This window comes from Carlito syrichta, unplaced genomic scaffold (assembly GCF_000164805.1).
Source record: "Carlito syrichta isolate Samal-C Ts95f unplaced genomic scaffold, Tarsius_syrichta-2.0.1 Scaffold287498, whole genome shotgun sequence".
NCBI classification, from domain to species: domain Eukaryota; kingdom Metazoa; phylum Chordata; class Mammalia; order Primates; family Tarsiidae; genus Carlito; species Carlito syrichta.
The window spans coordinates 100410-124598 of NW_007231594.1; the positions used below are offsets into that span (position 1 = coordinate 100410).

The following is a 24189-nucleotide window of genomic DNA, read 5'->3' on the forward strand; positions in this document are numbered from 1 at the left end:
CACTCCAGTCTGGGTGACAGAGTGAGACTCCAACTCAAAAATAAAAAAAAATAAAAAAAAAAAAAGATCAGAACACCCATAAAACATTCACTTTGGCATATTTTATGTAAATTGTGATGCATCTGTATAAAATAAAGATAGGTTTTACAGTAACTTTTCTAAACCAAAGCTAGAATCTTTATGAGATTCTCATGAAAACCAGAGTCAGAGGCTGGCAGATTCAAAATCCTGTAATGACAAGGTCTTTAAGGGATTCTATGTGTATTGGTTATCTACTGTTGCATATAAAATGATCCCAAAACATAGTGGCTTAAAGCAACAATAAGCATTTATTATCTGTCTCATATTCTATAGGTCAGAAATCTAGGCATGACTTAGGTAGGTGGTTCTGGCTTAGAGTCTCTCATGAGGTTGCAGTCAAGATGTTAACCAAGGGCACAGCATGCTTAAGATTTGACAGGGTCAGAAGATATATGGGTAGCCAACAGACACATGAAAAAGTGCTCAGTCTCACTCATCATCAGAGAAATGCAAATCAAAACCACATTAAGATACCACCCCACCCCAGTAAGAATGGCCATCATTCATAAAACAAACAACAACAGATGCTGGAGAAACAATAATGCTTCTACACTGTTAGTGGGAATGCAAACTAGTGCAACCTTTCTGGAAGACAGTGTTGCAATTTCTGAAAGAACTAGAAATAGACCTTCCATATGATCCAGCAATCCTCCCATTGGGAATATACTCAGAGGAACTCAAATCAGTCTACAAAAAAGATACTTGCACACGTATATTTGTTTCAGCTCTATTTACAATAGCAAAAGCATGGAACCAATCATGTTGCCCATCAAAGCTGGACTGGATAAAAAAAAAAATGTGGTCCATATACACAATGGAATATTATGCAGCCATAAAGAAGGACAAACATATGAACTTCTCAGAAACTTGGATGGATTTGGAGTTGATCATACTCAGTGATCTATCACAGAAACCAAGAACAGAGTACCGTATGTTCTCACTCATGAGCAGAACTTGAACAGTTATAACACTATAAGCAAGGGATTGGCAGTAGTGGGAAACTGTCAGGGGAGGGGGGATGGGATTGGCAGTTTGAGGGAAACTGCCAGGGGAGGGAGAGGCCCACCTCATCAACAAGGGTACTGCATAATCGATGTTTGTATACCTAACTCTGAATTGTACCTCACATCTTTATAAAAAAAAAAAAAAAAAAAAGATTTGACAGGGTCTAATGGATCTACCTCCAGGGTGACTTACTCACATAGCTGGCAAGATGGCTAGAAGAAGGCTATAACCCTTCCCCACAGTGGCTCTTCCCAGGGCTGTCACAACTCACATCATGACAGCTAACTGCCTCTAGAACATCTAACCCTGGAGAGCAAGGTGGGAGAAGTAACACCATCTCAGTTTTTGAAAGACTCAGTCCAACTAATTAACATAGGCATTACCTCACATGCCATTTTTGCTGGTGAGAACTCTCAAAATCTGCTCTCCTATCAATTTTCAAACTACAATACCTTGTTATTAACTGTAGTAGCTATGCTGTACAACAAACCTCTTGAACTTATTCCTCTTTGCTAAGTGAAATGCTATATCCTTTGACCAATATCTCCCCAAGTCCCCACCCCCAGCCCCTGGTAACCACCATTCTACTGTTGACTGGTATGAGTTTGGCTTTTCAGATCCACATATAAATGAGATTGTGCGATGTTTGTCTTTTCGTGTCTGGCTTATTTCACTTATAATATCCTCCAGTTTCACCCATGTGAAAATTCCTTCTTTTGCTAAGCTGATTAGTATTCCATAGTGTGTATATACCATGTTTTCTTTATTCATTCATCTGCTGAGAATGATCTTTCTCTCTTGGCTATTGTGAATAATGCTGCGATGAACATAGATGGGAGGGGAAAAATCTTAAATAATATTGGTGAGAAAGGCTTAATTTATTGAGTGACTACATAATAAGCTTTTAAAAAATATTATATATGATCACTACCTCAAAAGGGTAAAATAGTGATTCTAAAATTTTGGTACTCAGAAATAAATAAAGTATATATATCATTCCAGATATTTCTTGATCTAAAAAGATAGAGACATTTAACGTATAAAAAGGCAAAAGGATGAATATAAGTACTTTTACAAAAATAGAATTTGCCTATGTTGCTGTTCTATTAAAATTTACTACATTTAATTTTACTTGACTTTAACAGGGAAAAAAGAAACCGAGATGATACTCAAGAAATTGCTGAATTTCAGATAAATATTTCCTTATGTCATCAAATATTTATTCTTAGAAGATTCCTAAATTTAGGTTAAGATTAAAGGCTATCTAAAATATTAATTCGGTGCCATTATCATTTACACTACAGAATTCTACATTTCAACACTAGAGAATTTTTGACATAACACTAAGAAGGATAAAATTATCAGAACCACCCATCTATACACCCCCACACCTTAAGTTTTGGTAATTACCATTTGATAATTTACCATTGTCAAGGTTTTTAAAATTTAGAACTGGTTCTACAACAACAACAACAACAAAGTTCACAGCTTCTTAGACAGATTTTCAACTTAAATGGATTGCGGTCTCGCCCTCAAACCTTCCACCACAGCCTCTCTGTTCCTGAGTTCTCTGTTTTGATTTATCTCTTAGTTGGGGGGATATTTCCTCGGGTAATTGTTGGCATAATTGTTTCATTGTTCTGTAGCTCATGGAAGGTCATCTACTTATTGCCTGAAACTTTTGAATGTTAGGGACAATTTGATACACATCCAATTCTTGAATCACTTTCCTTCACACACAGCCTTGCTCCACTGTCTTCAGCTATGTGATCAGCTAACACCATCAGGATTTTTTGTTTTTTGTTTTTTGGTCACTTCTATGTAGCTTCTTTTTTCAAACTAGATACTCACATGTTGTGTTTTGAGTTTGCTTTCTTTCCGTCTTTAAGATTCAATACTTTTCTTTCTTGAGACAGAAAGACAGTCCATTTGGGCTGCTATAAGAAAATATCTTACACTGGATAACTTATACACAACAGAGGTTTATCTCCCAGAGTTCTGGCCCTTGGGATGTCTAAGATCGAAGAGCTGACAGATTCAGGTGTATCAGAACCCATTTCTCATAGACAGCACCTTTTCATGGTATCCTCACGTGGTAGAAGGGACTGGTTAGCTCGCTCTCTGGAGTCTCTTATAACAGCATTAATCCCAATCATAAGGGCATCATCCTCATTATCTAATTACACCCAAAAGGCCCCACCACCTAATACTGTTATGGGGGGGGCCAGGATTTTAACACATGAATTTTGGGGAGATACAAACATCCAGACCATAGCAAGGGGTAACTTGCCGTGGCTAATTTCATTTTGAGTCTTTTCATGATATCCTTTGGACGTCTAAATTTAAGTTTGTGGTAATATATCAGAAATTGTTTTCTTCTGTCATAGGTTTCAGAACACTTTCTAGTTCATTTGTTCTGTTCTTTTAGTTAAGAGCACAAATTGTATAGATGTTTGCTCTCTTGTTTTTCTTCTACACTTGTCGTCTCTTCTATGCTCTGTTTCTGATTTTTTTCATATAAATTTTTAATGATCTCCTCAAGCCTGTCAGTATCGGCCTGACCCTCTTCAGTCAAATTGTCTTAGACTGCCCCATGTTCCTATGACAGAATATGACAGACCAAGTAACTTACAGAGACAGTAAATTTCTTACAGTCCTGAAGGATGGGAAGTCCAAGATCCCACATCTGGTGAGTGTCTTCATGCTGTACCAACTCATGGCAGATGGTAGAAGGACAAGAGAGGATCAAGCTGACTTTTTAACAACTAGCTCCTAAGCTGATGCATTAATCCATCCATGGGGAAAGAGTCCTCATGGCCTGACCAGCTTTTTTTTTTTTTTTGAGTTGGAGTCTCACTCAGTCACCTAGACTGGAGTGCAGTGGCCACTCCTGGCCACCGCAGCCTTGACCCACTGGGCTCCAGCGATCCTTCCACCTCAGCCTTCCAAGTAGCTGGAACTACAGCCATGTGCCACCATGCCCGGCTAATTTTTTTTATTTATTGTAGAGATGAGGTCTCACCACTTTGCCCAGGCGGGTCTCGAACCCGTGGGCTCAGGGAATTCACTCACCTTGGCTTCCCAAAGCGTGGGATTACAGGCTGAGCCACCAAGCCTGGGCCTGACCAGCTCTTAATTGTCCCATCTCTTAATGCCACCATGATGTCAATTAAATTTCAATATGAGTTTTAGAGGAGACGTTCAAATCATAGTGCATTTTTTTTATTATTATTATTATTATTATTATTATTATTTTGAGTTGAAGTCTCACTCTGTCCCCAGACTGGAGTGCAGTGGCCCGCTCCCGGCCACCACAGCCTCGACCTGCTGGACTCTGGTCATCCTTTCGCCTCAGCTTTCCAAGTAGCTGGAACTACAGGCACGTGCTACCACACCCAGCTAACTTTTTTATTTATTGTAGAGATGAGGTCTTGCTGAGTTGCCCAGGCGGGTCTTGAACCCGTGGGCTCAGGTAATCCACTCACCTCGGCCTCCCAAAGCGTGGGATTACAGGCTAAGCCACTGATTACAGGGTAAGCCTATTATTTTTTTAATAAATAAAATAAGGACACCAATTCAAAAGTCAGATAGATTTCCACCTCTAAGAAGATGGAATAAATGTACTTTTCTACCTGCTCAGTGCAGCCAAACACCCTGGACATCACATAAACAAACATGAAAAGACTCTGAAAAATAGAGGAAAGAAGGCAGATGGTCTAGGGACCTAAGGACCTCAGATATGACTTGATAGTGACTTTTCAGAGTTTTCTCTTTGCCTCATATATCCTAGACTGAAAAAAGTACTTGAATAAAATAATGGTTCTGCAAAGGACACCATTCAGAGAATGAGAAGAAAATATACAGACCAGAGGGAATACTGGCAAATCACATATCTGACAAAGAACAAGAATCCAGAAGATAGAAACAACTCTTAAAACTAACCGTTTAAAAAACCCAATTAGGAATTGAGCAAAAGACAAGAAGGAACGGTTTATCAGATATGATGTGCAGATGGCATATAAGAACATGAAAAGTTGTTCAAGTCATTATTTATTTGGGAAGTGAAAATTAAAACCACAATGAGATATCATTACATCAAACAGAATAGCTAAAATAAAAAGTAGTGACACCACCAAAATGCCGGAGAACTCAGAGATTCTGGATCACTTAGATGTTGCGGGTGGAAATGTCAAATGGTACAGCCCCTCTGTGAAACAGTTGACAGTTTTTCCAAAAATTAAATAGGCAACTGCCAGGCAAGCTATTACCCTCCTGGTCATTTATCATAGGAAAAAAAACTTGCATTCACATAAAAACCTGTACATGAATATTTATAGCAACTTTATACACAATAGCCAAAAACTAGAAACAACCCAGATGTCCATCAAGAGGTAATGGTGAAACCATCTGTGGTACAGCCATATAATGCAACACTACTCAGCAATAAAAAGGAATAAATTATTGATGTACACAACAATTTGCACGAATCTCCAGAGGATTATGCTGAGTTAAAAAATCCACTCACAAAAGTTACGTACTGTGTTATTCTTTCATGCAACACTCTTGAAATGACAAAATTATAGAAATAGAAAAGATGAGTGTTTACCAGATGTTGGGGGGGGTGACGTGGGAGAGAAGTGGGGTGACCCTAAAAGGGCAGCATGAGAGAATCCTTGAGAGGAAGAAAATGGTCTCCATCTAGATCATCAATGTCAGCATACTGGTTGACATTATACTATAGTTTTGCAAGCTGCTATCATTTGGGGAAACTGGGTAAAGGTTCACAGGATCTCTCTGTCTTATTTTTTCTTCATTGAGAGAAAATTCACGTAACAAAATTTACCATGTTAATCATTTTTAAGCAGGTAATTTCGTGGTTTTTAGTATATTCACTAAATATAGATAGTTGTAAAAGCCTTGCCACTGTCTAATTCCAGAAAGCTTCCATCATCCCAAAAAGAAACTGCATAACAATAAAATGGCCACTTCACATTAGCCCTCACTTCCTGCTTTTGTGGCAATCTGAAGGTCAGTCAGGAATGAGAGTCTAGGTCTTTCTCCAGTTCTTTCTCAGCATGTGTATAGCCCTGGGCACATGGGTGGCCTTCTAGGTTCCCAGGAATATGTCAGAGCTTTTGAAAGTGCTTGTTCCCCCAAAGCCTCTCATTCCCCAGCCTCTCCTCCCAAGTTTTTGTTAAGTCTATTGTTTACCCAGATGCTATCCATTGCCTCACACAGCAGCAATTAGTGCATTTGCCTGTGTGTTTTTGACAGACTCCCCCAGGCAGCCACTTTAGCTAGGAGAGTTTCTAGTTAGAAAAGATAAAGGCAAGTCCTTTGAGTTGGTCTTCTAGGGAGCCATGAGACAGGTCAAAACAAACAATTAAAATTCTTTGTGAATGAGGTTCATTCTGCTCCCTGGGGCACTGGCAGTGGGAATGAGTGCTGTTATTTTTAAGGCTACTACTGAGCTCAGGAGTGAGGGATAACAACAGGGTGAGCTAAAAATGCCACAAAGGTCACTATTCTTAACAGGATTCAGCTGATTGTTCTTAATTAAGCATGTCTTTGGTTGCTGCAAGCTTTTGGCTCATTTCCAAAAAATCAGTACTGACAATTTTCACCAGCTTTCTGTTGTTTTCATGGAAGGACAGACTTTTGGAGTTTCTTATTCTGCAGTTTTCATAGGTGTCACTCTCTGGGTTATTTCTTAGAACTGCATGTGATTCTACAGTGATCTCAAAATAAAAAGCTAATTTTTTACAAGTTGAAGCACATTAAAGTGTTCTTGACCAATATGGCATTTTGCTATCTCACACCTCCTCACTGTGTAGCCCGCCTCGCCAAAAACAGCCCCTTTAACTCAGCTCTTTCTTCCGGCATTTACTATTCCTCTTGTTTTTAAATAAGATGCATTTTTGAGCCATCAGTTTCATATATCACTTATTGACTTTCTGTTATTGTAGGTAAAAGATTTAAGTTTCTTACAATACTATTTCCTCTTTTCCCCCCAATCCTCCCAATATATTGTGATGGCTATTAATTGATCTTTAATGTTCAAATCAAATATCCACAGGTGATCTATCTATTCTGTTTCCTTTCTGTTTTTCTGGAGTTAGTGTGTGTTTTATTTATTTTTTTCATTTGCTTCATTTTTTTGTGCTTGATGCTAACTCATCCCAAACTTCGCTTTGCAATTTTCAGGATAATTTTCCTCATCGGGTATCTTAGTTCCAATTTGGGGATGCCTCTTTCTCTTTATTTCTAGACAGCTGCTCTCTAGGACTTTTGAATAGTTGTCACTTGGGCTTCCTTTTGCTGTTATCCTTGGGATTTCCTTGGCCTTTCTCCAGGTTTGAATTCTCTGATCCCTCCTCTGGGTTTATCCTGTTGTATAGAGCAAATCCTCCTTTAAATCAGGTTTTAAAAAAATTGGGTGAACAATTTTTATCTGTCAATTAGACTTTTATAAAGCCAGCAATCAAATTTTTAAATATCTGGTACAATGGCAGACAACTTGGTGATACAAGTACTCCATATGCTTGTCTCTTGAGATGAAACCAAACTTAACTGCTTGCCTTTTACACCTGGGGTACCTTCTATCTGAGACACCCCTTCACAAACTTCCTGGAGATTTCCCTAACTTTTTTTCGTATTCCACTTACTTATCTTTTTATTGGTTTATTCCTTTATTTCAGGGCAAACATACCCAAATAAAGGGTTCTCAGGAGAAATATCTTGAGACTTTGTGTGCTTGCAAATGCTTTTAGCCATGCTAACACTTGACCGACAGTGTAGAATTGTGTTCACGGTAAGTGTCTTATGACCAGAAACTTTGTTTACTGATACACCCCAGTACCTGGAACAATGCCAGGCATATAGCAAGCTATCAATATCTGTGTGTGAATGAATGAGTAGTAAACATTTTCTATCTCTATAATGTGCCAGAAAATAAGATAATAATTTTCTTACTATGGGAAATAAAAATAGGTTTGTTCCTTAGGAAGCTAAGAATGCAGTAGTCATACCACTTGACGACCTAAAGGAAATTATGGTGTAGCAGGAAAAATAGAGAGATTGTGACACCGAGACTATTACAGGAAGTGGCACTTTATTATGCTGGCTAGCACAGCGGGCTCAATGGAACTAATGCGTCCAGATCGAACGCCCCAGAACAGGAGATGTGGGGTCTTATACCCTCGTTTAGGTAAGGGACGGGGGTCATGTTGAGTGATTACATACTTCCTTTGGAATCTTACAAGGTTGTACTCAGCAAAATCAGATTTTTCAAAGAACAAATGTTTTCCAGGAACTGCAGGTTTGTAAACCGTCAACTTCAGAAGGGGGGTTTTAGATTAGACTCTTCTCAATTTCCATGAAATAGCCAGTCTCTGGGCCATTTGGCCTTTCTTTTTTTTTTTTTGCATTGGAGTCTCACTCTGTCGCCCATACTGGAGTGTAGTGGCCGCTCCCAGCCACCTCAGCCTCGAACTGCTGGGCTCCGGCGATCCTTCTGCCTCAGTCTTCCAAGTAACCAGAATTACAGGCACGCGCTACCACACCCAGCTAATTTTTTGATTTATTGTAGAGAAGAGGTCTTGCCAAGTTGCCCAGGCAGGTCTTGAACCCGCGGTCTCAGGCAATCCACTCACCTCAGCCTCCCAAAGGCGCGGGATTACAGGCTGAGCCACCGAGCCCAGCCATTTGGCCTTTCTTAAACAAAACCTGCGCAGGGCCTGGTGGGTCTTTAAAGTTACAACTTGCCTTTCAAAAGGAAATACTTTTAACTGCTATCAACTCCTTAACTGCCCTGGGCTAGTGGGAGTTATTCCAGGTGATTGCCATGAGGCCAACTGCTAATCCTGAACCAGCTACATATTTCTGTGTTTATTCACTCAATCAACAAGAAATATATTTCAGCATATGCCTCATGCTGCCACAATGGAACTCTTCTTTTTTGATATTTCTAACACGGAGAAGCAACCACTCGGTTCTCACCGTTTCATCTGTGTCCTCGCCTTCAGACAGCACTCCTGCCTAGAATGTACCAAAACAGCCCATTTACTCTGCGACCAGCAGTTGGATCTGTAACTCATGCCCCAGCCATGCATGCACACACCCCATGCCTTCACAGGAACTCCCACATGCCAGGGTAACAGTTACTTTAAGTCTTTTTATTTTGCATAGTTCATGATGAAATGAATGGCCTTGGCTTTGACAGTTTGTCTTTCCTACCGTCGTGTAAAAAATTTAACGTTGGAATGGTCTGTGTTACCACTATGTCTAATTTCTAATGTCTAAGAATCAGATAAAAGCATAATGATTTCAAATACACTTTTATTTTTTTATTTTTTATTTTATTTTATTTTTTTGAGTTGGAGTCTCACTCTGCCACCCAGTCTGGAGTGCAGTGGCACACTCCTGGCCACCGCAGCCTCGACCTGCTGGGCTCTGACAATCCTTCCACCTTGGCCTTGAAAGTAGCTGGAACTACAGGCATGCGATACCACACCTGGCTAATTTTTTAATTTATTGTAGAGACGAGGTCTCGTCAAGTTGCCCGGGCAGGTCTCGGACCCACAGGCTCAGGCAATCCAAAGTGCTGGAATGACAGGCTGAGCCACTGAGCCTGGCCTCAAATACACTGATAAGTTTTGGCTATGATTTTTTTTCCCTAAAAGAATTAATTATAGCTTAGTTGCTTTACTCTGAAGCCAAAAGAAAGTAGGACTCCTTTTAAATCATATTTAAATAGGACTGCTAGATTCAGCAAAGAAAAATACAAGATGTCCAGTTGAATTTAAATGTCAGATAAACAAAAAATAATTCTTGTAAAAGTATGTTCCAGTGAATAAAATACTATATTTTGTCAAGCAACCTTACTGTTTCATCAATGAAATAACTTAGGGTTTTTTTGTGTGTGTGTGTGAATGTGAAGGATTTATATTAAGATATCATAAAAGGAAGCAGTCAGAAATTAATTTTTATTGATTGATGACAATACAGCAGCCTATTTTAAGAAGTTTAAAGTCTCTATGGTAAGAATAGTGTGAGTAATGAAATGCTGACCCGGGAACAGAATGAAGACATTTGTCATTGTGCTTCCCGCCTTGGGTCTTCCCAGTCCTTATCATCTGAAGGTGCACAGAGCTCACATCATAGAAACATAAGCTCAAAAACATTTCAATTTATCACCCCAGATCCTTCCATGGATGTGTTTGTCAACTCAGGCTGCCATAACAAAATATCACAGACAGGGTGGCTTAAACAGCAGAAATTTATTTCTCACGGTTCTTATGGCCAGGAAGTCCAAGACCAAGGTGCTGGCAGATTTGATGCCTGACAAGGGTGCGCCCCCTGGTTTGCAGACAGATGCCCTCTTGCTGTCTCCTCACATGGCATGAAGAGAGGGCACTAATCACAATCATATTCATGACCTGATCCCCCCTCCAAGGGCCCCACCTCCTAACACCCTTAAGTTGGGGTTAGGGCACAACATTTTGCCCGAACACGGACATTCAGCCCAGAGCCACAGGGATCTGAATAAAACTTTAAGTGTATACCCAGGGATATCTTGGATGGTAAGAAATATTATTTCTCACAGTTAAGTGAATTATGGGTAGACACACCTAGGTGCCCCTCCTAGGTGAGAGAAAAAAGAATGCTTCTCTGAAATCTGGGCATAACTCACCAACAGACAGGTTTTATTTTATGAGAGTAATAAAACTAATATGATTCCAACTTTCAGAGCTGTTTATTGCTTGGAGTTTTGGTGTTGGTGCTTTTACTGCAGTAAATTAGCTGACTGAGCGTCCAGAGATTATATCTGCATCCAGGCAGTCCATTCATCATGTTTAACATTTGGGTTTCAACAGCACTTTCTCACGTATTTACCAGAACGCCTCTGAAGTAATCACAGAAGCTACCTGTCTTGTTCCCCTAATATCTTAAGTATCATCCGTGGCTCTGGATTTTATTGGACTATTTTAATAATCCATCAGTCTCTTTACTTGAAAGTTTCACATAACCCCTTTCTTCCTTTATAAGTACTTGTGGATTTTAACTTTGTACCAAAAAAGAAACGAACTTCAGTAGTTCAATATGTCCTTACCCAAGAAAGCAATGCAAAGTGGTGGTAGAAATTATCAGGGTATAGCACCCTAACAGCAGTAAAGGTTTTAAATATTATTTAATACTTAGCAAGTTGTAGGGTCAATATAACACTCAAATTATGTGTCACCCACACCTTTACACTCCCAGTAGCATTTTTTGCAAATGGACAAGTTATTCCAAGTACCCAAATTTGGAAAAGCGTCATTTAAATTTCAAGTAGTAAAACAACCACAGTGTGACCACTGGAATCCCACAGACTCAACGGCATGAAATGCAGGCTTGCAAGTGAATAAAATGTCTGGACCAAAACTGTACAGCTGTTTGTCTGGGAATTCCAGGTAAGGCTGAGAAAGTTAAGCCTATTCCAGGGCTAGCTATGGTTGGGTACCAGTTGCAGACTGTCAGTCAGTACTGCCTGGCCCCAAGGTATGCTGTGTCTGGCTAAGCAGTCATTCCAGAAATTCCAGTTAACTGATTCTCTCTTAGTTACATACATCCAGAACTATTGGGCCTTGAGCAAATGGAATCAGGGACTCCCCTAGGTTGACACACAGGGTTGCCTGTCCTTCCTGTACCCAATTCTCAGGTTGTTTGAAACGATCCATAAAAATTCTATGTATTTTTTTAAAAACTTAGCCTCACTTTGACTTTCATTTTCTATTCTTTGGGGAATCCTTGGACATGACAAAATCCATCTCTATCATGAAACCGTGCTTTGTCCACAGACATCTCCTGGTCTCCACCTGCTGTGGCCTCTTCCACCCTGTTGGAAACACTGCCTTTCTCAACTGCATCGAGCATCTTCTCGTTGACTGATCAAAGCGCTACAGACATCGTGTCCGTAGGCCAGACGGTACTTGGCCCAGGGCTGGCCATCCCCACCACTGATTATCCTGCCATCGTCCAAGTGGCCCCGCCTACATCTTCAGATGACAGCCGGTTGAGAGCAGGCATCCAAGAGACGGATCTGTCCACCATTCCTGCCCTGTCTGGTGCACCAGGACTCCCTGGGTACATCTCTACCTCGGAACATTTTCTGGAGGATTCCACACCTGTCCCAGCTTTACAGTACCTCACCACTAGCACCATGACCACTGCCATCAAGGGCCGAGAGCTGGTGGTGTTCTTCAGCCTGCGTGTGGCCAACATGCATTTCTCTGATGACCTGTTCAACAAGAGCTCTCTGGAATACCAAGCTCTGGAGCAACAATTCACAGAGCTGGTAAGTGGGCACTGCTTATGAGTCCCGGTCTCTGTCTCTTTTCCTTCCTTTCTGTGATTTTTTCCACAGTATAATCATTGGCCAACTTAAGCAATGCAGGTCAGAAGAGCCAAGCCTCTGAGACAGCTGAAGACATGACAAAGCTGGGGTTTTGAGGCGGGATTGGGTCCAATTAGGGAGGTGGGATTTGTGGCAGTCAAGCAGGGAAGACGCTGCCAGTCACCCAGACTCATAGGGACAAATTTATTCTTAAAATATTTGTACAGTCACCTCCCTAACTTAGTTTATCTGGAAATAACCCCCAACCACTCAGGTGCTCAACTGGAAATCCAGAATGGTTATAAATGAACATCTTTTTTCTCGGTTACATCTATCTGACCAAAAGGTACAGAGCTCAAACAGCCTGGCACAAATGAGGCTGAGGGTTCAGGAGTAAAAGCCCCTCTTTCAGTTCCCCTAAGTTCTTCTAAACCTAAAACATCACGATGTGGCTTATCCTGGTTCCTAACAAAGAAAGTGAGAAGACCACAATGATGTTTGAGAATAGATCACCCCCAAAATCACATGTTTAGTTTGTTTCTACATGTACAATAAGAAATACAGAACCATGCCATATGTCTACAGTTGTGGTCAATTAAACCCTACAATGCATCTCACACAGAGTGCAGAATTTCTGACAATTACAGGAAAAAAATGTATATGCTTCATCTAAGTTAAGTCATTACGCAAATCAAAATCCATGTAAAACGCTATTCCTCAAGCAAACATTTGCTGTAAAGTAAGACTTTCTCCCCCACATCTTTTTTTTTTGAGTTGGAGTCTCACTCCATCACCCAGACTGGAGTGCAGTGGCACATGCCCAGCTACCGCAGTCTTGACCTGCTGGACTCCGGAGATCCTTCCGCCTTAGCCTTCCAAGGAGCTAGAACTACAGGCACGTGTGCACGCTACCATGCCCGGCTAATTTTTTATTTATTGTGGAGATGAGGTCTCACCAAGTTGCCCAGGAGGGTCTCGAACCCGCGGGCTCAGGCAATCCACTCACCTCGGCCTCCCAAAGCGCTGGGATTACAGGCTGAGCCACCGAGCCCAGCCCACATCTTTAAAATAATAAAAATAATAATAAAAAAGACTATTTCTGTGACATCCCCCAGACCCAACCCCCACAACAAGGAGAATGGATGTCCAGGTACAAAGTCCCAGGGAGCCTACCATGGTATACTGATTAGGAAATCACACCAAGCTGCCACCGTGAAGAGATCAAGAATGCAGTGACTTCACTTAGACACAAGCTTATTTCTCTTCCACCTGACAAGTGGGACAGCCCTGCTCTCCAACTCATTTGGGGACCCACATTTCTTCCATCATGTGGCTTTGCCTACCCCAAGGTGTTTCCTCATTTGCATGATCAAAGCTGCGTCATTGGCACAGCCCTGTTTCCACGTGTGAGAAGCAAAAAGAGAGGGAGTTGGGAAGGCAGTCTCCTTGTAAGCCTGTGCCACCAAAGTCACCCATGTCACTTCCATTCATATTCATCGGTGGGAACCAATCAATGGCCACGGCTTGCTGCAAAACAGGCTGGAAAATGTGGTCTCCAGTAAGGCTGCCTGGTTCCTATGAAGAAGAGGAGAATTGATTTGGAAGAAGGGGCAGCTAGCCATCTGCCCCTTTACAGTGGGTAAAGCAGGGAATCACCCCCCTAGACCAAAGCAATGTCCCAACACGAAGAAAGAGAACAGTTGAAGGAAGTAATGTGACAGAGAGGGGCTGATAACAGTTAAAAGTATTCCTTTTAAAGATCAATCTGCAAGCTCTGAAAACCTGCTAGACAGGTTTTGCCTGAGAAAACCAAATAGCCAAAGATGGCTTTCCTGGAGATGCAAGAGAGTGACCAATTCACAACCTTAACCCAAATCCTCTCTTTATGAATTACCAGTTTACAACCCCTGCTTGCTGTGCATATCCTGGAGAGAGACCATTTGTTCTGAGTACAACCTTGTAAATTCCAAAGAAAATGTATAGTCACTCAACCCGACCCCCTCCCTTACCCAAACTAAGGTAAAAGACCCCTCTCCTCCTTCCCCAGGGTGCTCAGCCTGGGAGCGTTAGCCCGCTGAGTCGCACCGGTGCTAATAAAACTGCTACTTCCTAAAATAGCCTCGGTGTCATGGCCTCTCTGTCTTCCTGCAACAGTAGGAGAGATCGGGGAGGCACCTGAAAAAAGGTTCCTCGCTTTGTGTAACATTTCATCTTATTTTCACCATCACCATGTGACGGGAGGTCCCAGCATGTGGGTTGAGTCCAGAGTCACCATTCTGGTGGCATGGGGGACAGAGGCAAAGGGAAATCAGGTCCGGTGGAGCCGGGTGGCTGCCTCCTGCATCTCTGTGCTGTATTCGCAGGACAGCAGCTCATGAGTGAGGGACTCACGGTCAAGGCCAAGACCAAGAAAGATGTCCTGAGTTGCAAACATTTCTGAAAAACAATCTGAATGTCAGCCTGGGCTCAGGAGGGGCAGGGGTGGACGCCTGAGGCATGATGCCCTGGGCACGCTCTTGAGATGATTGAAGCATCGTTGGGAAAGGGGTCCCCAGGGGCACTGAGGTACAATACAGTGGCCAGGTAGCTCGATGAGGGTCACACAGCTAGTTAGGGGCAGTTCCGGGACTGACACTCGAGCCTCCTGACTGCCAGCTTCCTGCTATTTTCGCGGCACCACATCGGTGTTGACCATGAAATATTTACCGAATAGACCAGACACAGTGACATTTCAGCTTGTTGTTTATTTCAACAGGTCTTTTCAAATGGTTTCCTCCAAACAGATGTCCAACTTACACCAGACGTAGGTCAGTCTGCTCCTGGGCCCAGTTGGGAACATTTTTTTATCTACTTGAGTGTTTTTAAGTAGCTGAACTGGCATTATTCCAGTTCGGCTAATAGCATTGGTTTGGAGTTTTATAAATCACCCGTTCTAGCAAATCATCATGAAGAAATCACAGCCCATCCATCTCAATACACAGATAGAGAGGTGGAAATATGAACCCTAATCACTGCAAATAGACATGAAGTCGTGGTGGTCTCGTCACACTTAAAACCTGAAACAGGCCAGGCGCAGTGGCTCACGCCTATAATCCCAGCACTTTGGGAGGCCAAGGCGAGAGGATTGCCTGAGCCCAGGGGTTCAAGCCCAGCCTGGGCAACTTGGTAAGTCCTTGGCTCTACAATAAGTCAAAAAAATTAGCCAGGTGTGGTGCCACGCGCCTGTAGTTCCAGCTACTTGGAAGGCGGAGGCGGAAGGATTGCCGGAGCCCAGCAGGTCGAGGCTGCGGTGGCCGTGAGCGTGCCACTGCACTCCAGCCTGGGCGACAGAGTGGGACTCCAACTTGAAAGTGAGTATACATGAAACAGCACTGAGAACTGAAATACAGTAAGAATAAACCTTCTCTCGCTTGCAGCTGGTTCCGTATCTACGCTCCAATCTCACAGGATTTAAGCAACTTGAGATACTCAACTTCAGAAATGGGAGTGTGATTGTGAACAGCAAGATGAAGTTTGCCAAGTCGGTCCCCTACAACCTCACCAAGGCCGTGCACGGGATCTTGGAGGACTTCCGTTTTGCAGCAGCCCAGCAACTTGATCTGGAAATAGACAGCTACTCCCTCGACGTTGAACCAGGTAAAAGAACCCAGCCCAGAAATTTTCGGTTCATTTCTTTTGTTTTGAAGCATGCTGCTCAATCTTTAGGCCACGAAAATCTCACTAAAATCACACTTGATAAAAACCACCTTTCAGCAGCTACAGATCACATCCTGGGAAAGATAGGGCCCTTAGAAATGCAGGCTAAAATTTTCTTAGATCAAAAAAGCAATGCGAAGCCGGACTCTGTGGCTCAGCCTGTAATCCTGCGCCTTTGGGAGGCTGAGGTGAGTGGATTGCCTGAGCCCGCGGGTTCGAGACCCACCTGGGCAGCGAGACCTCATCCCTACAATAAATCAAAATATCAGCTGGGCGTGGTAGCGCATGCCTGTAATCCCGGCTACTCGGAAGGCTGAGGCGGAAGGATCGCCGGAGCCCAGCAGACGAGGCTGTGGTGGCCGGGAGCGGCCACTGCACTCCAGTCTGGGCGACAGAGTGAGACTCCAACTCAAAAAAAAAAAAGCAATGCAAAGTTCGTGATTTTGTTCTTCCTTATGTCTGCAGAATATTCTATCATATATATGTACCACATTTTTTTTTAATCCAGTCCTCTTTTGATGGGCAGCACGGTTGGTTCCATGTTCTTGTTATCGTGAATTAGAGTTTATGATACTGAGTGCTCTCTCACAGAAACAAAGAGCTGAGTACCCTGTGTTCTCACTCATAAGTGGACCTTGAACAACTACCATAATACTATAAAAAAGGATTGACAGTAGCGGGGAAACTGTGGGGCGGGGAGGGGAGATGGGATTGACAGTAGTCTATATCCACCTGGAGAGGGGGGGCACACCTCGTCAATAAGGGTACCTGCAAAAGGAACATTTGTATACCTAACCCTGAATTGTACCCCACAATTTTAAAAAAATAAAGAAAATTCAAGTTTAAAAAAAAAGCAATGAACAAGCACACAGTTTGCTTCCTAATTTGAGAGTTTTAATTTCCCCTCAGATCAAAACCTTTGCTGTGCTTAAGAGATGTTTTTTTTGACGTAACCCACATTCAAGCTAATTTACATTTCCTAGAAGTCCAAGGCAAAGAACTTTCTCGGTGCTCAGCAAACACCTGGGAGAGGAGGTTTCCTACCTAAGAAACCTCTCAGTGACAGTTAGCTCTCAGAATAGCTTCTTCATCCCACAACTCAGGGCGAAACAGACAGCATCCCAAGGGATGGAAAAGAATCTTCAGATCGAAATTCAGGCTTGGAGTGTCACTCCACCGTCGCCAAAGAAAGAAGGAAACAAGGTCACTTCCCAGTTGTACAGGCCAGATCGGCTGTCACTTGCAGATTAAAGCAGAGTGAGACACAGGAAACTCTTAGAGACAGGGACCTTAGCCCAAAGCAATGCAATAGAAAGTTCGTTTCCATAATAAATGGAGCCGTGTGTGCGCCCTTATAACCAGCTATGCCCAAACTGGGAACCGTTTTTGGTCATCGGTTTCAAAATTCTGTTTTCTAACCCATTGAAAGAAGATCTTTATTCTCTGGAGTGCAGGGAGGAGAGGGCTCGGGTTTCACTGCCAAAGCTGCCTCCTGGTCAGATTCAGAACAAAGCTTCCTAACTGGCTGTGAATTAGTGAAGTGAATCTCCAACATACACACACACACACACACACACACACACACACACACACACACACATACACACCCGCCATGGCTCTCTGTAGACCAGCAATGAAGGCTGAGGAGAGAGGCCTTGGGCAAAACACAAACCAGAAGGCTCCCGACAGAGCAGGGCTCAGGTGCAACTTTAAGAAAATCACCTCTTTGCCTCAGCAAACAGGATTCTTGAAAGACAGAATGCTGGTAGGCACTGAGTCCAGGAGTATTCACCACGAACAGGAGTGGTTGAGTAAGCCATGTGGACCCCCTAAGAAATCAAAGACCTCCTAAATGCTAACAGGGCACTGCCATTTCCCCAGAAAATGGCCTCAAAACTGAGTAGGTCAATTTCTTTACTATTGTTATTATTATTATTATTATTATTTTTTGAGTTGGAGTCTCATTCCGTGGCCCAGACTGGAGCGCAGTGGCACGCTCCTGGCCACCACAGCCTTGACCTGCTGGGCTCCGGCCATCCTTTTACCTCAGTCTTCCAAGTAGCCAGAACTACAGGTGCGTACTACCACGCCCAACTAATTTTTGATTTGTTGTAGAGATGAGGTCTCACCAAGTTGTCCAGGCAGGTCTCCAACCCACGGGCTCAGGCAATCCACTTGCCTAGACCTCCCAAAGCGCTGGGATTACAGGCTGAGCTACCTAGCCTGGCCTATTATTTTTTTTTAACTTTTAATTTTTTTATTTTAAAGACGTGGGGTACACTTCAGGGTTGGATATGCAAACGCTGATCATGCAGGTACCCTTGTTGATGAGGTATGCCCCTCCCTCCCCTAGCAGTTTCCCACTCCTGCCAATCCCTTTCTTATAGTATTATGATAATTATTCAAGGTCCACTTATGAGTGAGAACATATGGCACTCTGTTCTTTGTTTTTGTGATAGATCACTCAGTATGATTGACTCCAAATCCATCCAAGTTGCTGCAAAATCCATAGAAAACACTGTTCTTAAAAATAGGGGGGAAGCCGGGCTCAGTGCTCAGCCTATAATCCCAGTATTTTGGGAGGCTGAGGCAAGTGGATTGCCTAAACCTGCAGGTTCAAGACCAGCCCGGGCAACTTGGTGAGACCTGTCTCTACAATAAATCAAAAATTAGCCGGACGTGGTAGTGCACACCTATAGTTCCGGCTACTTGGAAGGCTGAGGCGGAAGGCTCTCTGGAGTCCAGCAGGTCGACCCTGGGGTGGACTTGAGCATGCCACAGTGCTCCAGCCTGGGCAATGGAGTGAGATTCTAGTTCAAAAAAAAAAAGGCGGGGGTGCTATACAGTTGCTGCAGCGTGTTTTTAGCTTCAGGATTGTTGTACGATTTTAATCTGAGGAAATACATACAAAATTATTCTAAGCATGTGTCTAAGCTTTAAAACAAATGAAGGGAAAATATGCAGATTATTTTTCAATCTTTTTTTTTTCTTTATCTTGGCAATATGACAGCTATCTTCCTACTAGTTTTTCAGCATGGTCCGTCAAACCAGACTTTCTCCTTTAGCGGGTGTATTTGAGTATAAGCTGTCATGGTGACTGACAGGTGGGCTGATTAAAATATCCTCCGAGTACAACCAGCCAGTGCAACCAACTGATGGTGCCGACCCTGAATGAAGATAATTATTTTACTTTCCTGGAGAATAAGGTCTCCAATTCCCATTTACACAGCTCTGGGCTCCTGCTGGTATGGTCTCGGGTGTGGCATGTGGGCCGACACACAGCAAGTGCCCATCCTCCAGCACAGGGCAAGAGAGGCCCGGGATACTGCCACTCAAACTCTCTTATGGTACCAGGAGGTCACATCAGCAAATGCAGGAAACATCCCTGATTCAGGCTTTCTTCTTTCCAGAATGTGCCTGAACCCACTGAAGCTGGTCCCATCTGCCAGAAATTCTCCTTGAAAAAGAATTTGGGGGGGAAGGGAGATGGGATTAACAGTAGCAAATATCTGTCTGGGAATGGGGAAACATCCCATATTAACAGGGTGCCTGAATGAAACGCAATTGTATACCTAACCCTTAACTGTACCCCACAACTTCATAATAAAAAATAAATAAATAAATAAATAAAAAGAAAGAAAAAGAATTTAAAAGAAAGGATCATTAGAGCGGGAGAGGGTGGCAGCTGGAAAGATATGTCAAGAATAAATGCTTGACTTTGTCTGGGTGAGAACCTACCTTGGAAAACAGAGAGGGCGTTTCCCAGTCCAGATGGCCAAGCACAGCAAAACCAAGCTACTAGATGCCTTACCCTCTCGTCCTTCCCTGTCCTTCCATCTCCAGAATCCACAGCCCAACCTGCCTCTTACTCCCCCAACCCTTATCAAAGAATCTCCCTCAAAATGTGAAACCACGATTGTCCTGCAAATGGATAACAAGCCTATACCAAAGTTTTTTTGGTTTTTTGGTGGTTTTTTTTTTGAGTTGGAGTCTCACTCTGTCACCCAGACTGGAGGGCAGTGGCACGCTCCCGGCCACCACAGCCTCGACCTGCTGGGCTCTGGCGATCCTTCCGCCTCAGCCTTCCAAGGAGCTGGAACTACAGGTGCGGGCCACCATGCCCAGTTAATTTTTGATTTTATTGTAGAGAAGAGGTCTCGCCAAGTTGCCTGGGTGGGTCTTGAACCCGCAGGCTCAAGTAATCCACTCACCTCGTCCTCCCAAAGCATGGGGATGACAGGCTGAGCCACCGAGCCCGGCTCAAAGTTTTATTTAACTTATTAATAAGGGAATCCTTAGGATGACAAAGTTGGTTTAAAGAGGGTATGGAAACTTGGCTCTTGTCTGGCCAGAGGACAAAAGAGAATGCTGAAATAAGATTTGTAAACATACAGCAGAAAACGCATTCATTGTGTCACCAATTTTGTCTGTGCTAACGTCTAACTTTATGGAGACACAAAATGTCTGAGCCATAATCAGTAGTAAAGAGTGAATCAAGGCACCATGGCCTTGGTGTCAACAAATGTTTTAGCCAATATACTGCAGCAGTTATGATTTGCATCTATTTACCCTTGTGGATCTTGGAATGATTCACTTTTGTTTTTAATGATATCATATGATATATAGTCTTACAATTAACTCTGAATAGATCCAAAAAATAATCAAATAAAAAAAAAAAGAGTGAATCAAACAAAGTTACTGACTTCTGGGCATCAGCATACTTTTTTTTTAAGGGTCAGATAGCCAATATTTAAGGTGTTGCAGGCCAAAAGGCAAGATGGTTAGACTTATATAACCATTTAAAAGTTAACCATTTAAAAATGTAAAAACCATTCTCGGCTTGCAGGCTGTACAAAAGCAGACTGAACCGGCCCCAGGTGCCCCTGTTTACTAGGTGGGGAGGTGGTATTCTAACATGGCACTGAGGGGCATGCAGTCCACTTTTCTCCTGTTTCCAAATATTGAGTAACTTTTCTTAAACCATCCGCGATCACCCAGTCTCTTACACTCTCAGGCCCTTATCTTTGCTGTTACAGAAAGGCTAGACGAGACAATGACCACACAGTCAAGATTTGAGTTACTGTTCACAGATGCAGCAATCAGCGTAAATTGACTGCATAATCACGTCTTCGGATGCTATGGTCGCTACCAGGTCCTGAGGGTGAATTGACCCCATCTCTGCCCTCCAGGAGCTAAATGCTTAACAAGAAAAACAGAAGCATGTCCAAAAAGCTGTATTAGAGTCTGCTAAAGGCTGTGATTGGGATTTGAACAACAGTGGCCTGAAGGACAGAGAGCGATGGGATCTACAGAGCTGAGGGGACATCATGGCAGGCTCCATAGACAGGCAGAGCTGGGCCTTGGTGTGTGATGGCAGGGAGGCCAGGCAGAGAAAGAGCCGCTATGTCAGAAGAGGCAGGGTGAAAGTGCAGATGTTTCTGGGAGTGTCAAGGCACTTTAGTTATTCCACTCCCATGGCAGCTTTGAACGCAGAGTATGGAGCGAGGGGAGATGAGCCTGGAAGAAAGGAAAGCCAGGCTGAGCCTGGTTACTCCAAGCCAGGTTGCCTCAAAACCCCTGTCAAATCTCCTTGCATCCACGTGGTGTCCTCTCTCTCTTTCTTGTTTTCCTCATGGCATATGGTCAAAATGAAGGTTAGTAAAATTTTGGAAAGTTCAAAAGGTTTTCAAAGTAGGACCAGACAGTTCTTAAAGTGTCCTCGAGTTTATAAAATAAGGTTTATCATGCAGAAAATATTGGAAGTTTGGAAATACATAGTAAAATATATAAGTAGGTACCAAGGGTAGGGCGTAGATTTTTTTACTGTTAAATGCAAAAAAAAACACGGCAAAAATTAATAAGGTCTCTTAAGGATTTAAGCACTCCAAAAAAGCATAGGAGGAAACTGGCTGTGGGGAAGTGGGCATGAAGAAGATGAACCTCTAGCCTAGGAGGCGGGCGTCTGGAGGCCGGGGAGAGGCCAAGCTTGGAAGTGTATGTTTGGGAAACCTTAACTGAAGACAGGGAAGAAGTGAAAAATGGCTCAGAGCATGCATAGGTAAGATGGGAGGAAAAGATTGTAGAGGAAAGGCCAGGCTCGGTGGCTCAGCCTGTAATCCCGCACTTTGGGAGGCCGAGGTGAGTGGATTGCCTGAGCTGGTGGGTTCGAGACCCGCCTGGGCAACTTGGCGAGACCTCATCTCTACAATAAATCAAAAAATCAGCCGGGCGTGGTAGCGCGCACCTGTAATTCCGGCTACACGGAAGGCTGAGGTGGAAGGATCGCCGGAGCCCAGCAGGTCGAGGCTGTGGTGGCCGGGAGTGGCCACTGCCCTCCAGTCTGGGCGACAGAGGGAGACTTCAACTCAAAAAAAAAAGATTGCAGAGGATGAACTGGGAGAAGCCCCCTCAAACAATGGGGAGCAGGCAGACTGGTGGAACGAATGAGAGTGAAGAAGGCACAGTGCACGGGGTCGAGGTGTTGTGGCAGGAAGCCACACACTGAGAGGAGCAGCCAGGGAGGTCAGTGATGTCAGCAGCTGTGAGTGCCAAAGGGTGGAGGTCGTTCAAGTGGACAGTGCAGAGGTCATTGAAGCCCCTGCAAAAGCCATCCAGCGGAATAGCGAGGGTGGAGGCCAGAGTACAGCACAGTTAAGTGGCACAGAAGCTGAGTGTGTCCACACGTGCTGTCCTCTTCGCTGTTAGGAGAGAGCACCCTCCAACAGCAGGCTTTGACCTTTCCACAGAGCCTGGAGATTCCCAGGCCTGGAGAGTTGCATTTCTGAGCTGTAAAAGTGGCAAGGGGCCCTTTAATAAGATTTCCATTGCAAGGAGGCATAAAGTCCACATGACAAGTGTCCCTGACACCCTGCTCTAAGAAAGGAAGGCCGGGGGAAACCTGTCTAAAGCCAGGGAAGCTAAGAGAAGGACAAGGCTGTCCTGGTCACAGTAGTTAGCATCTCTGATCTGTGTGTCCCCATCTTATTGTATTTGCAGGTAATGCCCAGACAGACTGGCTATTTGGTTACATTTGCAAAATCTGCAGCAAATTCCTATCAAGTCTTTCTCTTCTTTTTGCCTGGTGTCAGGGTGGAAAGTAGCTTGTGGTCATGTAGCGGGAAGACAAAGAAGTCGTGACACTGAGACTTTTATAGGAAGTGGCAATTTTATTTATGCCGGCAGACTCAGCAGGCTAACGCTCCCAGGCCCCGCACCCCAGAAAGGGAGGAGGGGGTGTCCGGGTTGAGGGATTAAGCATTTTCTTTGGAATTTGCAAGGTTGTACTCAGCAAAATCAGATCTTTCAAAGAACAAATGGTTTCCAGGAAATGCACGGCAGGCAGGGTTGTAAACTGTCAACTTCAAAAGAGGGGTTTTGGATAAGTCTGTGAATTAGTTACTCTTTTACACTTCCATGAAAGCCGTCAGTCCTTGGCTATTTGGTTTTTCTCAAACAAAACTGGTCTGGCGGGTTTTCAGAGCTTGTCAATTGATTTTCTTTTTCTTTTTTTTGAGTTGGAGTCTCACTCTGTCACCCAGACTGGAGTGCAGTGGCCACTCCAGCGATCCTTCCGCCTCAGCCTTCCAAGTAGCCGGAATTACAGGCATGTGCTACCACGCCCGGCTGATTTTTTTATTTATTGTAGAGATGAGGTCTCCCTGCCCAGGCGGATCTCGAACCCACGGGCTCAGGCAATCCATTCACCTCAGCCTCCCAAAGGTGTGGGATTACGGGCTGAGCCACCGAACCTGGCTGTCAATTGATTTTCAAAAGGAATACTTTTAACTACTACCAGCCCCCTCTCTGCCATAGTCACAGCTGGGAGGAGAATCTATGATTCCATAACGACTTCTAAATGGCAGAGAAGCAGAGAAGAAGGGCGAGTTTGGGAATTCTTGTGAGGTCTCTTGGTGAGCATTCTTCCACATTGAGATAAGCATGTGAAGCCGGGCTCGGTGGCTCAGCCTGTAATACCAGCGCTTTGGGAGGCCGAGGTGAGTGGATTGCCTGAGCCCGCGGGTTCGAGACCCACC

General features: G+C 43.6%; 1 protein-coding gene across 1 annotated transcript in view; it reads left to right on the forward strand.

Annotated features, from left to right (window-relative positions):
- The window catches only part of IMPG1 (interphotoreceptor matrix proteoglycan 1), a 142671-nt gene that overhangs the window by 92312 nt on the left and 26170 nt on the right, over window positions 1-24189 (forward strand). The window contains 2 exon segments of the mRNA XM_021709840.1: window positions 11925-12421; window positions 15877-16096. Coding sequence (XP_021565515.1) covers window positions 11925-12421; window positions 15877-16096 — 717 coding nt within the window.